Source organism: Equus asinus, chromosome 9, assembly GCF_041296235.1.
Source record: "Equus asinus isolate D_3611 breed Donkey chromosome 9, EquAss-T2T_v2, whole genome shotgun sequence".
NCBI classification, from domain to species: Eukaryota; Metazoa; Chordata; class Mammalia; order Perissodactyla; family Equidae; genus Equus; species Equus asinus.
The window spans coordinates 61,880,406-61,896,926 of record NC_091798.1 but is presented as its reverse complement, the minus strand read 5'-3'; the positions used below and the strand labels follow the sequence as shown (position 1 = coordinate 61,896,926).

The window sequence follows — 16,521 nt, the reverse complement described above, 5'->3', positions numbered from 1 at the left end:
GTCCAACAGCAAAGACCCTAACGAGAGGACGCAGGGCCCCCTCATTTCCCACCAGCAGCTGTTGCTTCTCTTGCCAGCAATGAGGCACAATCCCCTAGGACAGGGCAGGGGTGCAGCGGTGCCAGGGGTGGGGATGTCAGGAAACCTGCCCTCTAGTCTTCGTTCTCCTATTTCTCCCTAGGTGACATTAAGCAGATATTTTGATCTGGGCCTCCATATCCCCATTTCCAAAATGAAGGGGTTAGACGAAGGTTTTTTTTTAAAGACCCTTTTATCTCTAGGTAGGAATTATTATCCTTTTTCATGATCTGGTATTTCCAAGTGAATTCTACCTCCAAGATTATTCAGCTTAATTTTTAATCACAACAACATCTTTGAGACAGCTCCTAGCTCATAAAAAAAGTGCTCAGTAAATATTTTGAAATCCACTTGAAAGATCTCAATTCTTAAGAATTTTTAAAGGTTCTGTTTCCAAATTCTACCCCAAACTTGTCTACTTGTTAATAATTCATAAGATTTGTTTCTGACAATTAAATGGGGAAAACAGCCATAACAACTGCTACTATTTATTGAGCATCTACTTGCATGAGGCATTGCATTACACACTTTCTACGTGTTATTATGTTTAATTCCCATGACAACCAGACGAGGAAGTTATTATTATTCCTATTTTATGAGCATGCAGAGGCCAAGAGAGGTTAAATGACTTGTCCAAAGTCAGACACAGGAGCACAGTGCACACGCTTAGTTAACTCTGCTAGAGAACGTCACACCTGCCAAAATTTCCACTAGTCCCTGGAGAAATATGAAAAACAAGAACAACTGTGAATTCTTCCATGAAGTTAAATTGATGTTTTCACTTTTTACTTATTTAGAGATACCTACCTAACTTTGGTGCCAAAAAGTCCTTTCTTTTATGAAGTGATGATGCTATTAGATAAGAGGTAGATTGACTTTTGATTTTTGGCAACATAAAACGTTGGCAAGTCTCAATCTTCTGAAATGTCACTGGTCCACGAAATTGCAGAGTCCAGGCACCGTTGTTCTCTAGTCTGTGAACATTTGTTGTGCAGGTGCTCCATTCATTCTCAAGATTAAAAGCTTCTGAAGGGTTGCAGGCCTGCCTTTTGTATGTCTTATTGACAATAATTTGTTGGTAAGGAGACTCATATTATCTCTTCACAATCTGAGTAGACTGTATGGGAGAAAGAACGGGATTCTTCTGGCCACCGTAGAAGTTGGTCAGTCTTTCCATTTGTGACAAAGATGTGGAGGAAACAAGCTAAGCTCAGAGCAGAGGGGAAAAAGTAAGAATAAGCTCAGATTCAGCTAAGGAACAGAGAACCTCTCCAGAAAAAGACAGCAACTTAAACCACAGACTCTTAATTTGCATATTTTAAACTAATAACAGTAATAACAGTAACAGTAACAGTAACAATCCTTTAAGAACATCTTCATTTTCACAAGTAAAGACCTTTGTCAAATTTAAAGTTCTTCTCATAAAGAGCATTGTAATTTCAACAGGATATTAGAACTTAATCTCAAATTTATGACTGCAGAGTATTTTAGATTAAAAAGTACTTGTGAAGAATTTATAATAACTCAATCTTTATGAAGAATTAGAATACACTATAATAAATCATCTCTGTACAATTATGGAAATCTCTCAAATGGCAAGTAAAAGTCCAAAGAAATAACTCTTCCTCTGTCACGCCTTGTTTTTGGGCAACTTCTGTATGGTTCCATGTCAGGCACTTCACAAAAGTGCCAGCTAAAATGATAGTTTTATATCCATCCATATTCTCCTTTATGCTGACCAAGGATTGAACTAAGGTGACTTGTTCGTAAAACCTGGCAGAGGTTGAGGCTACTGGTTCCAAGTTTCCCTGGAGATGTAATGAATTTCTTTGCAGATAATGAATTTACAGGATTCTATATTTCTTTCTATTCCCTCACAGGAAATACCACCTTCAGGACCTAAGACATCAGGGTAGGGCTATATGGGAGGATTTTTCTCAAGAAGAGAGATGAAGACGGTGGGGGTGGAGGTGGGGATGGAAGACAAAGAAGAATGAAACGATTCAAAGTCCTATAAGAGAAATAAGAAGGGGAAAGAGCAAGAAAATGACTAGGACTAGCCTAATCTAAAGGCAATGACTGGGGTAATTTATCTGGAAACCAGTAAGTGCTTCACTTGTTAACTCCTATCTAGTTCTCTATTTTCACAAGCAGTGAAAAAACAAAAAGATAATAGAGTGTCAAAGTATATTTTTCAAAAAAAGGAAAAATATGACTTTCATATAAATATAGAGTGAATATTTTTCTAAGACATTTAACTCATTGAGGAATCCAGCAGGATAATAAAGCTGATTCAGAGAAGGATAGAACAAACTAGTAAATACATATAGTTAGCGCAAAAAAGGATGCTGGAATAAGATTGCAAAGTTTGTTACAAAACTTGTTAATGTCTTATCAAGGCAAATAAAATGTAACATTTGAGATTATTGTTTCTGCTGGAGAAAAATAATTTGCATCTTTACTAAACAAAAATCATTGATAATTTATCAATCTTCTGCAAATTAATATCCATATTTATAGAGTATGGACCATAATTAACAGTGTAGGGGAAGAAAAATAATTTTCCCTCTATCCTTCTGAATTCTTAGCTGAGATCCCTGGAATAAATGACAGATTAACAAGAGAAAAACAGAAGTTTGTTAATATGTATACCTCATGTATATATGGGAGGATGCCCAGGGAAAAATGAGTACCACCGGGGGCTTAGAATTCAGAACTAACGACATTGATAGGGAAAGGGGAGGGGGATGTAGGCCTCTCACGGGAGAGTAAATGATTTTTAGGAAAGATGAATGGGCCCTTAGAAAAAAAGATGAGAGATGTGATAGTTTGTGACAGTGTGTCAGGGTGTGGTGTTTACTTCTAGTCCCCTCTCCCGCGACAGGAGTCAATCTTCCCTGATTAATGAAACTCCTGGGAGGGGATCTATGACAACTGAGTTCCTCTTGGAGGATTTGTCTTTAGGAAGATAAAGGGTGTTCAGAGGAGTCCTTTCCTTGTATTTGCTGTTTTTCAAGTGCCTACGGCTCAAAAAAATCAAAATACCACAGTGGCACATTTTAGGGTGGCATGTCCTGAACCCAGACAGTCATATTTTGGTGGCATATTCTGCTGCCCTTCATTCATAAACGGTAAGCCAAACAAAGCCACATCTCCTATAGTGTCAGACATCTTGTAGGGGCTCTAATATGACTTTGAAAGGGCAACCAATAATCTTTTATTTCCAACATTTTGATAATTTTTTAAGAGTTTTCACATTCCTTGATTCTAAAAGATCAAGGTAGCATATCTAGACAAGAGGGGATACAAGGATGGTGGCAGTTGAAAAGTGTAACAAAACCCTCAGTGTCCCATACTCGGAATGAAGAAAAGGGGAAATAAATCAAAAGCCAACATAAAACATGAAAAGTTGACCAAGTGGTTAAAACAAAAGGAAGACTCTAATCTATCTCGTTACTATTACACACATTCTTATTTATTCACACACATTTTAAGAATTATTCTGTATTGACTGAAATATATGGATTTCAAGTTCCCAAAACAACCATTTTTTGAATGCCACATCAAAAAAAGTTCAGTTAATAATGAATTATACTAATAATTATGATTAGATAGAAGATTCACATGATAATAGACACTTTTTTCATTCAACTTCCAACACTCAGACATTATAACCAGCCTCATGGAAAAAAGCTGGTTGAAACATCAGATAAACAGAGTTGCAAAACTTGCTATGTCCATTTTTAAATTCACTTAATTTTATTTGCACAACTCATAACTGTCTTTTTTCCTCCTTTAAAAATGTAAATCACTTTTGCAAAAAAACTTTCAGCACAAAATTAAATCTCAAAATGGGCAAAGCTGAAGCCAAATTGTCCAAAGGATTCTAAAGGAAGCTGGCTTGAGCAGCAGGATGCAGAGGCACACACGACCCCCTCCCTCTGCATGGAAATGAGGCAACAGTGCTTACTGTGTCATCATTTGAAATGTTAGGGAAAACTCATGAATCAGTGCACTTCCCGAGAGATCGCTGGCATTTCAGATACTGAACAACACAAAGCCAAAATGCATTTGTCTATATAACTAAATTTATTTGTTTATTTACTTTGAAGTTTGTCATGTGGAAATAAAGATTCTCAAAAATTTTTTTATCAAACTTATATTCTAGACCCTTCTATAGCCCCTCTCAAAAATCCAGTATTTTATTTGTACTATCCCAATTCTCTGAAAATCTAAAGGGTGATAAGCATGTCCTATGCTTAAGAATTCTTGTTCTTTGGCTCTGAACAATGCCCAACAGAGGGTGCTCCCAGAAAAATCAGCTTTGCTCTAACTACAAAGCCAGGACACATCTCTTGACCAAAAGTTTCAATATGGAACTTAAATGTACTCAATATGGTACAAAATCCCAAGTTTGGCAAGTACTGTAATGATCATAGCATCTTAAAATTACAAAAGAAGAAACAGAAAGTTCCCTACATTAAAAGAAATTCAGGGACACATAAAAGAAATTGATGATATCTCTCTTTTTGTGTGCGTGAGGAAGATAGGCCCTGAGCTAACATCTGTTGCCAATCTTCCTCTTTTTGCTTGAGGAAGGTCATTGCTGAGCTAACACCTGTCCCAATCTTCCTCTATTTTATGTGGGATGCTGCCACAGCATGGCTTGATGAACAATGCTAGTTCTGTACCTGGGATCTGAACCTGTGAACCCTGGGCCGCCAAAGTGGAACATGTGAACTTAACCACTACACCACTGGGCCAGCCGCTCCTTTTTTTTTTTTGGTGAGGAAGATTGGCCCTGAGCTAACATCTGTGCCAATCTTCCCTCTATTTTGTATGTGGGACACTGCCACAGCATGGTTTGATGAGTGGTGTGTAGGTCTGTGCCCAGGATCCAAACCCACAAACCCTGGGTCACCAAAGTGGAGTTTGTGAACCTAACTACTACACCACTGGGCTGGCCTGAGAAATTGATGATCTTTTAAATGAGAGAAGATGGGGAGACAAATGATAACTTCAACTTTTCATCAATTTTCTGTATTGGTTCAAATACTTTATATCTTGTGCATAACTTCTTTTATAGTATAATTACTTTTAATTATAGTATAATTACTTCTTTTATGGTATAGTATAATTATATCAATTAATATTTCATTAATAAAATTAATAAAGTCGACAATTAATACTTAAAAAAACAAGTAGCAGGCTGAAAGGATCTATCAAGAAATTGATATTTTTTGAGAATTTATCAGTGTTGTGTCTAGAAAATAAAACTTCAGTTATGCTTTATGTTTTATAATACTTAAATATGTCAGTACTCAGGATCTATAACATTGCAATTTATACTTCCACTCTTCCCTGAAATACAAATCTTCAGAGAGAAAATCCATCAGAGAAGAGGTGGTACACCTTTCCCATTGCCTCTCTTCCTTACTAAACTCCTCAAGTGTCTCATACTGCTTTGCTGATTGCTTTATGAATAAGGCTCAGATTGTACCGGCAGTTTTGCTGCTGCTCTGTGCTGGCTTAGGACTAAGTCAACTTAGCTAGGCTGAAACTATGTTTCCTGGAGTTCTCTTTCCTGTATGGTTCTGTACGGTCATGAGAAGCATTCTGTGTGAAGTCCAGAGGTAGAAGTGAATAAGTCATACATTTCATGCTCTGGAAGTTGTTGCTAATCTGCTGTTTACCTACTTGGTGTATCAGGCTTGTAGCAACTCCAACTCCTACCAGGTCTTCTCCTTCAGCTTCTGAGTCCTGGGCCAGGTGTGTGTACGGCTTCATGATAACAGGTGCCAGCTTCTCCTGCAGGTCACCCACAACATTGAGGTTGGACACGGTAAGAGACAGAAGTGGGTGTGTTTGTCCTCATGGGTCCCGATTTCTCCTCACGCATTCCAGCTTGTTCTTGCTCTCCTCTACTTCCAGCTTTCCTTATCTGCTGATCTGACAGACCTAGAGTGAGTTCAGGCTCAACACCAGATGCAGAGTCAACAGCCTGCAGAGATTGTTCCACCAGTCGCCACATTTGTGCAAGGTCTACCCCTTATAATAAATCCCTTATGCTGTATCATATGTAGCCATTCTGCTTCTGAGATAAAACTAACTGCTACAAGTTTCTATGTACAATATCATCTTGCTCCCTTTGCATTTCAAACAGTGAGTTAAGCCTCCTTAAAGTCATCATATCCACTGTCTTCGTTAGAAGGAGAAAAAAGGATGGTAGGAGAAAAGGAAGGGATGCTTAGAAAGGTAAAAGCTTGTGTAGGAAGCTCCCAGAAGCTTCTCGATGCTAAACATGCCTGTGCCAGTTATCAATTTACTGCCTCTCATCTCCAGATCCACCTTTCCTTGCCCTGCTTTTAAAATCTTGAAGCTGGACCCTGTAAACATTTCTCCTTTGTCAATAGGGGGCCCTGGAGAGACACTGGAGGAAGAAGGGAATTCTCATCCTGGTTCTGTTGTGCTGCTTGCTCTCGTGGTGGGTGGAGGGCAGGAGCACAGGACACCCAGTGGCGCTCACCCCTAGTAAGTGTCAGTGGCACCATGTGGGGGACTTCTCAGTGGGTTTTGCCACTTTCCAGCGGGCAGCTTCCCAGTGGATTCCTCTGGTACCTCTGTGGGCATCCCAACAAGTAGGGCCGACACTTCGGAGGGCTGTTTTCCTGCTGCCAGCCCTGGCTTGCCGCATCTCAGGGAACTTCTCTGCTATAGAATGGGCCACAGCCACTCCTTTTCGATGGGGTCTGAATCTCAGCCCTGGGTGAAGGGAGAGCCCTCTTCCAAATTTGTTCCTTCCTTGGTTCTCTGCCTTAGCTTTAGAGGGAGTAGCTGCTCTGTACATGTGCTATTCCTGTGTTCATTAGAGTTTTCTTTACTCCTTAGGAGGAATGTCCCCTGCTACTAGTTAGTAATTTTTTATGTTAAACTTTCCCTGTGTGAATTACCGTGTGCTTTCTATTTCCTAAGTGGACACTGATAAAATGACTTTTGCTCTTGGTAGCTGTTAAAAGAAAAAGAAGCAGAACTTAATTTTATTAGTTCAGGATTTGTTTTAGAAGAAATATAAATTATTTCTAATGTGAGTATATAAGTGAAGGGTTGCCCAAGTGTGCAGTTAGAGAGGCAATTTGCTTTCTTTGGCCACCGAGAAGGAGTGCTTCTCAAATTAGGCCCCATGGACCCACGTGAGCAGACCCTGAGTCAACTACTGCTATGAAACAAACCACCCTAAATGCAGTGGGTAAAACAACAGTTTACTATTTCTCACGTTTGACAGGAGACTCCAAAGTCACATGACAAATGGTCAAGCTACGGGAAAGAATGAAGAATTGGGGCTAAAAATGCACTCTACCACAGGGTCCAAGGACATCATCACAGGTCTATGAGTTTAAATGGTAAATGGTAAAATTCAGTTTTTTCAATTCAATGAGAAATGTATAATGTAATCACTGTCATAGACTTTAGTGCCTGCATTTGCATTTACAGTCTGGTTCTCACCATGGGCTCACCTTCAGTGAGTGTGTACAACTTTCTCTATTTGTTCATTTGTGGAGTTACAGCTTTTTTTCTTTCACTTATTCAATGTATTCCAATGAACAATCACCACTATTGATTATGTGTTTATCATACGTTTTTAAAGACATATACATATAGAAAAGGTGCAAACTATAGTTCATGAATTTTACTAAAGTGAACACTCCCATATGAGCTGGGTGCTCAACATTTAAGGGAATGTTTCTCAAACTGGCCTCTGCAGAGGCCATCTCAGGCAGAGTTCCAGTAGTTGTAAAGCTTTCCCAATAATACATAAAGAGTCTGGCTATGGGAAGCCCAGGGGCTGAGCTGCCTCTGATCAGAAGAGATGGGAGAACAGAATAAAATCCAAGAGGTTGCTGGAGAGGCAAAGAACCAAGGAATCACACAGAGGCTGGAACCCGTAGGTTTACTGCAGAAAACTGGTGGGCCATGAACCCTGAACCCCTCAGAACAGATGCTGCTAAATTTCAATCAACATGTAACAGTGATTTTTGCTATAGCCCATTTGCTATGGCATGTCTTGAAAAAGGCTGAGCTAATATAGTACAGCGGAAAGTCCAACTTGCTGCAAATTACTTGGAACAGCATAGCCTACGTCTGTGTCCATGCCAGAGAAAGATGACATATATTTACTGATACTTGCCCAGTCTCCTGAGCATGCAGGAAGGCAAGATCAGGAGAGTTCACAGTTCTACTCAAACTGGGCAAGAATGTCCTTGAAGGGTGACCAAGTGACAAACAGTGCAATAACTATGGGTGTTTTTACAGATTATGCGAGACATGATCATACCCTAGTAGTGATTGTGTGTATATGTGTGTTTTAAATAAATTTTTAATTTTATAATAATTCTAAATTTACAGAAAAGTTGAAAAGATAGTTCTCATATACCTTACACCCAGTTTCCCCTTTTATCTTTATTTTTATTATTTTTTTGCTGAGGAAGATTACCCTAAGCTAACATCTGTTGCCAGTCCTCCTCTATTTTGTATATGGGTCGCCGCCACAGCATATCTTGATGAGCGGTGTGTAGGTCTGTGCCCGGGATCTGAACCTGGGCTGCCCAAGTGCAGCACACAGAACTTACCCACTAGGCCTCGGGGTTAGCCCCCAGTTTCCCCGATTATTAACATCTTACATTATTATGGTACAGTTGTCATAATTAATGAACCAATATTGATACATTATTATTAACTAAAGTCCATAACTTATTCAAGTTTTCTTAGTTTTTACCTAATGTCCCATCCAGGGTACCACGTTACATTGAGTTGTCCTATCGTCTTAGGCTCATCTTTGCTGTGATAGTTTCTCTTTCTCAGACCTTCCTTGCTTTTGATATCCTTGACAGTTTTGAGGAGTACTCGTCAGGACATTGTAGAATGTCCTTTAATTGGGATTTGTCTGATGATTGTATTTTAATCATTGCTGGCATATTTAGAATTGTTGGTTCCTTCAAACACATCACCAAAAATGTCAGAATTGGAAAATGTACTTTAAACACAAAAAGTCTGAAAACCACTGGTACATCAAAGCAGACTGTAAATATACATAAGAGAAGTTGTTGAGATGCTTATTCCACTATTCAAACTTCAGTTTCAAACAGCAAGGTAGGCTTACGGACCTTTCCCACAGAGGATGGATAGCAATCTCAACTTATAAACTGTCTGCCTGTTACCCAAAATGGCCCAGCCCCTCAGCCGCCCACCCTCATTCCCCAGCTCCAAGTTAAAAGGGAAGACAATAGCTTTTCACCCAAAGGTTACCAAAGGTAATGATTCATCCCAAGGTAAAAGGGAAGGTTAAATCAAGCATAATGAAATTCTAAATTGTTCCACAGTTTTCAACAGAAAATATTTCAAAAGTACAAACAGAAACAATAATCAAACTTTCAAGGAAATGTGGTCCTCTTTGTTTTTCAAATGAATAAAGTCCAAATTAGGGAACAGAAAGGATTGCCTCTTACTAATTTGTAATGTCTGGTACCACAGAAGTGCTCTACCTGTGGAACAGCTGTTGTAGATGTTCTAGTAATTAAATCCATACAAGATACAGACTTAAAACACCTTTTAGGAGTCCACTCTGCTCTCAATGATGGGAGTGAAGTCACTACTCTTAAGTGTTTGGAGCCGTTAACATTATTGGCAATGCTGGAAAGGGTACCATGTTTAGCTCAATAAAAAAGACAATATTCGATATGTCCCCTGGAGCTCAAAATTAAAATATTTTTACTGGAATTCACACAGGCCTAAAGATGTGTTCTCTGAACCAGAAAGTACTCACCGTGTTGGCCAGCTCTAGATAGCTTCCTCCTACCGAGTTGCCAAAATGCGGCGACTGTGTGAGCAGCTTGTGGAGAGCAGCAGCCTGCTGATGCAAAGAGCTTCCGCCGTACCCGAGAAGCTTCTGCAGGGCCGACTGACTCTGCAAGTCCGGGCTCTGGAGATCCCTGGCACCCGAGTCGTATTCCCAGCTCTCCTTGGCTGCTGATAAGGCACCTAGGTCCAGGAGAGGCAGGGAAAATAGAAAGAGGTTTCCTTCATTAGTCTGTGGGTGACCAGGAGGCAAAGATTTGGAACCTCCTAACTTTTCCATGAGCCAGCATGTGAGAACACATGTGGCGCCCAGGCTGCATGCTAAGCACTTTCCTTTTCACATGACATGTGGGGAGCCTGGAGATAAAAGCAGTTTTAGGCAAAGCATTCAGAAATAACTACCCAGTGTGTATGTGTCCCCCAAACAGAATGCTTAGCAAAAAATCAGGGAAGAGCCAAGAAAAGGGAATGCAGATCAGAGCCACATCTATCTGATTCACACAGGCTTACTGTATGATTCACTTACTTACTGCAATCCTTTTTCCCAGTTGAGGAAGAAGGAAGCAAGTGAGAAGATAGAAAGTTAAGATACGGCACTTTTGTGATAATTTTCTACTGTCAGTGTACTCTTACCTGGAAGAAGCTACAGGAAGCTGGACCACATTTGCCAGTTGGGTGTAGCCATGCGGCTGAGTTCTGAGCAACAGAATATGAACAGAAGCGATAAGCATCACTTCAGCGCCTGGCTCATAAAACCCCCAGTGTGTGATTCTCCACACCCTTTGCCTTCCGGCCCGGTTCAAAGGGGCAGGACACCCCTGGAAGCCATGTGATACAGATGGTGAAGCCGCAGATGGAAGATGTCTGGATCCCTGAATTATCTCCTGCAGCAAGGCTGTCTGCTGATCCCAGGTACCCTGTTTTGACTTTATGGGATTAGAAAAGAGCAACTTCTTTCATGTTTGATTCACTGTCTATTTTTGGTTTGTTTGTGAGAGCAGGTAGTATTATCTTAACTATTACAGCAGATTAAAACCTAATAAAAGATGCTAATGATTATAATATAATGGTAAAGTGCAATGAAAAAGCAGATCTAGAGGAGAAGTATCTAACCCAGTCCCCCTGGAGAGGGGTGGGGAATGTTCAGGAAAACCTTACTAGAGGAGAAAGTCAGATGCTTCCGTTGTCACCTTTGCTAGAAAAATTGGATTTTGAGTAAAGCCAGCTTCCTTGTGTTGCTTGCTTCTGAATAGAAGCCCCTGGTGGTGCAGCTGGTTGGTGGAGCCCGGGTCACATGCCTCTGTCTTAGCTGCAAGGGAGGCTGGGAAGTTTGTTTTCTGGCTTCTACTCTGGGAGGTGGGATTTATGAGGTGAGACTTTTCCCAAACCTGGGAAGAGAATTCAAAAGTCCTGGGCAGCAGAAAACATGGCAAAGGTCTACACACAGTCACTGTGCTAGTACTGGGGAGATAGCCATGAGCGCAATAAATAGTAGTCCCTGCCCATGGAGGTTCATTTTAGTGGGTTTTTAATACATGACTTTTAATGGCAAAAAAAGGGGACTCATTACAATGATTTAATTTATAGTATGAAATGAGACCATATACAGATTACTCTATAATTTACTTGAATATAATTACATATAGCAAACATTACGTACAGCGAGTTCTGATATGAATGTCCAATCACTCCTTTTTAGGTATTGGTGAATTTAGTCAATGTGATTTGGAAAACTGTCTTTGTCTGGAACCACTTCAGATGGTTTCCCCCTATGAATCAAGTTCTGCTGACCTTCTTCAGTCAGTCTGACCCAACACTCTTTTTGTACAGTGTTGTATAACTGGGGTGACATGTCTTTGTATCAAAGCAGACAATTCTGCCCGTGTTTGCAATTGCTCAAAGTTTATTTTAATATCAAAGTCTATCAACTGTATTGCAAGGGCGGTTTTGCTTTCCTTCAACATAGACTGCGGGAGGTCCGCCCTCCCTGCCCCTGCTCCTCCGAATGTGCTGTCGTCTGCCTGGCTGCCTCACAGTCTCTGTGCTGGCCCCCGAAACATGTGGCAAGAAGACTGATGGAGGTCAGAGTTGAAAAACATGTTGAATCATGGATGGCCTTATATCTCATACACAAGACAAACAGGCATAAGGTTGGGCCCCTGCCTTTTATGTTTCACCACAATATCCCCAGCACCCTGCACACCCCCCACGACATATCAGGCATTTAATATACATTTACTGAATGGATTGCTAAATTGTCTATGGTTGTAGTATCATAGGGTTTCACTTCTTAACCGGCAAAAGCAACGTGGAGGCTAATTTTTAAAATCAAAATAAATTATACATGTCAACTTTTTTCTTTAGGAAAACAGGGAGCCTCATTTTCAGATAATAAAATACAACAGTTCTGGGGAGAGGTGGCCGAAGGAAGCGTCATTTGAATTTGTTATGCTGTATTCACAGACCCAAACCCAGTTTCTGGCAGAGTCATATAATCAGGTTAGCCAAGCTCCATGCTAATCAGCAAGATCAAAAGCCCCTCACACTATCACCACAACAACTTTTGTTGAAATGATGCTGAGGAACTCAGATCTTCTGCTAAGGAGCCAAGTCAATCATATTAGCATCCACATCAATGGACCCCAAAAAGGGAAGTGCATTTTTTCAGTTCAGTAGACTCTGCCTATTACTCTCTTTTAATCTGCCTTCATATCATTTTTTTTTTCTGGATAAAACCCAACATTCCTGAGGCAAAAATTAGTTATTTAGTTAGGATGATCTCACTGAAAAATGTCAAAAATGTGGGTCTGGTAACCATCTTCCTTTTGCCCTTTGAAGCCCGATGGTACCCGACGATTCCAGGCTCACACACAGCCTCTTGCCAACCTCGCTTCACTCCCTAGCTGATCTCAAAAAAAGCCTGCTGACCTCAGGGAGACGGCTGTGCTTTCTCTCCCTTAACATGAACTCCATTTCAGTTCTGCTGTCCCGCATGCTCACTACGCTCTCTGGTGTTCTTCTCATAAGGACACTAATCCCATCATGAGGTCCTCATCATCATGACCTCATCTGACTCTAATTGCCTTCCCAAAACCCCATCTCCAAAGCCCAGCAGAATGGGGGTTATGGCTTCAACATATGATTTTGCGGGGGACAAAAACATTTAGTCCATAACAACCACCGAGCACTTTTTTCCAGGCCAGGAAGGAAACTGACTGCACAGCGTCTCTTTAAATACAAAAGGCCAAAGCACTCCCTGGGTCTAGAGGTCTCTGTGCACACAGAATCAAGGAAGCCATCATTTCCACTACTATAATCCTATAGGGCATGTTAAGTAAGGGGTGAGGTGTATTTTATTTTTTTGGTAAGGAAGATTGGCTCTGAGCTAACATCTCTTGCCAATCTTCCTCTTTTTTTTTCCCTCCCAAAAGACCCAGTACATAATTGTAGATCCTAGTTGTAGGTCATTCTAGTTCTTCTATGTGGGATGCTGCCTCAGCATGGCTTGAGGGGTGGTGCATATGTCTGTGCCCAGGATCCGAACTGGTGAACTACAGACCACCAAAGCGGAGCATGGCAAACTTAACCACTCGGCCATGGGGCCAGCCCCACCCACTTTTAAAACCAGAATATTTAGTGTTTGAAGGTGGCATAGCACAGATTCTAAATGTTTTACTTATCAGAAAAGCATAGGAAACAAGTGGCATTTTGACATGTTTATAAAATGCATCACTGGGAAAACCCTGCTCTCAGAGAGAATGCTGGAACAGAAAATCTGCCAAACACGGAGATCCTTGCTCTGCTGGGTACTTAGCAGCTACATGTTAGTGCTTTAATCCCATCCTCAAGGTGCCACCCACGTTTGGCTCCAAGGTCTGCAATTACTGTGCTTATTCACCAAAGGCACTATGCCACCTTCCCAGCAGGCCAAGCCCCCTGTGAGAATAAGGCAAGTCAAAGCATTTAGAACACCTAAAATTCACCTTAAAGATAGTAACAACAGGGGCCGGCCTGGTGGCATAGTGGTTAAGTTCACGCACCCCACTTTGGCGGCCCGGGGTCCACCAGTTCAGATCCTGGGTACGGACCTGGACACTGCTCATCAAGCCATGCTGAGGTGGTGTCCCACATAGAAGAACTAGAAGGATGTACAACTAGAATATACAACCATGTACTGAGGCTTTGGGGAGAAAAAAAAAGAGAAAGATTGGCAACAGATGTTAGCCCAGGGCCAATCTTCCTTAAAAAAAAGAAAATAACAACGATCATGATACATAACATCTGTTCAAAGCCACTAGGAGCAGGGCACTGTTCTAAGCATCATACATATATTATCTTATCTCGTCCTAGCCACAGCCTATGAATGACTAAATTATGTTTTCCATTTTTAGAAAAGGACCTTTTTCTCTCTTTCAGCTTAGTTTTGTAGACATTGCCATTGGCATAAAACAGTGGTTAAGAGCTGGGGTTTTGTAGTCAAATTGCTTGAGGTCAAATCAAGAGTTACTTTTTCCAGCTATGTGACCTCAAGCAAGTTATTTAACCTAAGTCTCTGTTTCTTCATCTTTAAAATGAGGATAATAACACAGAGATGTGAGAATTGAATAAGATTAAAATATGTTGAACATATTAGACAATCTCTGGCATAGGATAAACTGAGCAACAAACGTTAGCAATTATCTGGTCACACTTCACAATTTTAGTTATTTGGAATCCATTTTGGACAAATTAATAGGGAACAAATATAGGGGGGAAATGTATACTCTCTCCCAGCTTCTGAAATTACCAATTCTTAAAAAACAAACCTTTGGCACCTAACCAGTGGCTAAAATCGCATTAGTTACTTAATATTAGCGTTATTGTAAAGACAATGAAAATAGCCAATTAGGTCAGGGTCAAAGTCAAAGTCTTTGGTTATTAGGTTTGATAGACTGTGCTTTCCTATTCTACTTGGCCAACTCTTATCTCCAGAGCATAACCGGCCTTCCCAAGACTTGCGGCCAGCACCATGGAAATCTGCACAGCCAAGCAGCAGCAGTGGCAGCTCAAAAGCAGAGCAGTTATGACTTATTCATCAGCTCTGTGCTCTGGCCATCCTAACCACCCCTCTGCTTTCTACCTTCATTCCTTCTTTTCCTCCTTTATTTGAATGCTGGGGCCTCTCATCACATCACAGGCAGATGACAATGCAGAGTGCTGAGGGGATCCTGAGCCTGTATTAATAGTATCTTATGATATTGTCTGTATTTAGTGGTCATTGATCTTTCATGTATGTGGATTGTTTACAGAACACTGCCTACGTTATTACCCTCAGTGGCAAGAGAGAAAATACACCTTTCAAAACTCCAGAGGTAGCTACTGTCTGAATTTAGAACTACCACACTGATAGAAGCATGGGAGAATTTGAACAAATTGGCTGCCAGGTGTCAGCCTTTCTTGTCATAGCACATTTACTATTTCTAGATAATACTGACATCAACAGAAGCAGCAGTAAATCGTTTAGTCCAAAACAGAATCACCATATGTGTCTTTAGTCATTTATTAATGTCAATGCTTGGTACAAAATTCAAAGCCCAACTCCCGTGAGGACATCTAGCTTCCTCCAGCACAAATTACATTGCAAACACAGGCCAATTGTCTTAAAATCTGTGTCTGTGGTCACAAAGAAAATTGGGTAGGAAAGGATAGATAAACAGAGCCCACATATCCTTCTCTTGGGAAGAAACAAAAGCAACTCAAAGCACATGTCTTACTAAGGGGAGGTAAATAATACTACCTCCCATGTGATAAAAGTCAGTTCTTTGGCCTTTGGCTGTCTTCAGGAAGTGAGCCTATTAGTGTCCTATTTTGAATGTATGTCACACGTATCCTTCCTGGGAACAATGTACTGAATTTCAATGAAACATTGGGAATAGAATGGAAGATGTATCTTGAAATGCAAGTCCCTTGCCCCCCCCACCCCCCACCCCAAGACTCTTGTTAGGTGATAAGGAAGAAAGAAATGAAGAAATGCATTTTTCTTACTGAAGTGTGCTTATCTACATCACCATCATTAGTGGGTATTTCTTAATGTCCCACTCTGTACAAGTAAGTTCAACACTCCTTGATGTATTTAAGCACAGGCTTGGGAGCACTTAATGGAAGCCAGTTTAGAGACAACCAAAGGGAGAGCTGGAATAAATCACCTTTGAAATTCTTCTCCAGCCTGAGATTCTATTCTTCACCAAATTTAATATAAAAGGCAGTGCCTGCCCCTTGGCAGTTAATAATTTAGTTATGAAAGCACAGCTGAGGCAAGAATCTTTAACCTTTTTTTTAAAAAAAAAACAACAAAAATAATATTTGGCCGCTTATTATTTTGGCTTGTTTGAACTAAATATACGAAGGAGATAAGCAAGAGGGTTGATTCAGGGCTAAAGAATTCAAAGGAGAGTTTAGGGAAAGTGTTATAATGAAGAGGCATTAGAACAAAGAAGTGTTAATTGAGTTTCACTTGAACCTGAAGCTGGTATGGGGTTGGGGGGCTAACATCTATGGTCCACAAGAGTTTAAGATTTTTTTGTTTTTAAAAATTTGTCTCTCTGGGTTAGA

The 16,521-nt window shown here is 40.5% G+C and overlaps 1 protein-coding gene across 3 annotated transcripts in view; it reads right to left on the bottom strand.

Annotated features, from left to right (window-relative positions):
• The window catches only part of MCC (MCC regulator of WNT signaling pathway), a 405,770-nt gene that overhangs the window by 287,822 nt on the left and 101,427 nt on the right, over nt 1-16,521 (bottom strand). For all 3 annotated transcript variants that reach the window (XM_070517578.1, XM_044780105.2, XM_014842841.3), the window contains exon 3: nt 9,899-10,113. In XM_070517578.1, coding sequence (XP_070373679.1) covers nt 9,899-10,113 — 215 coding nt within the window. The remainder of the gene's footprint in view (nt 1-9,898; nt 10,114-16,521) is intronic.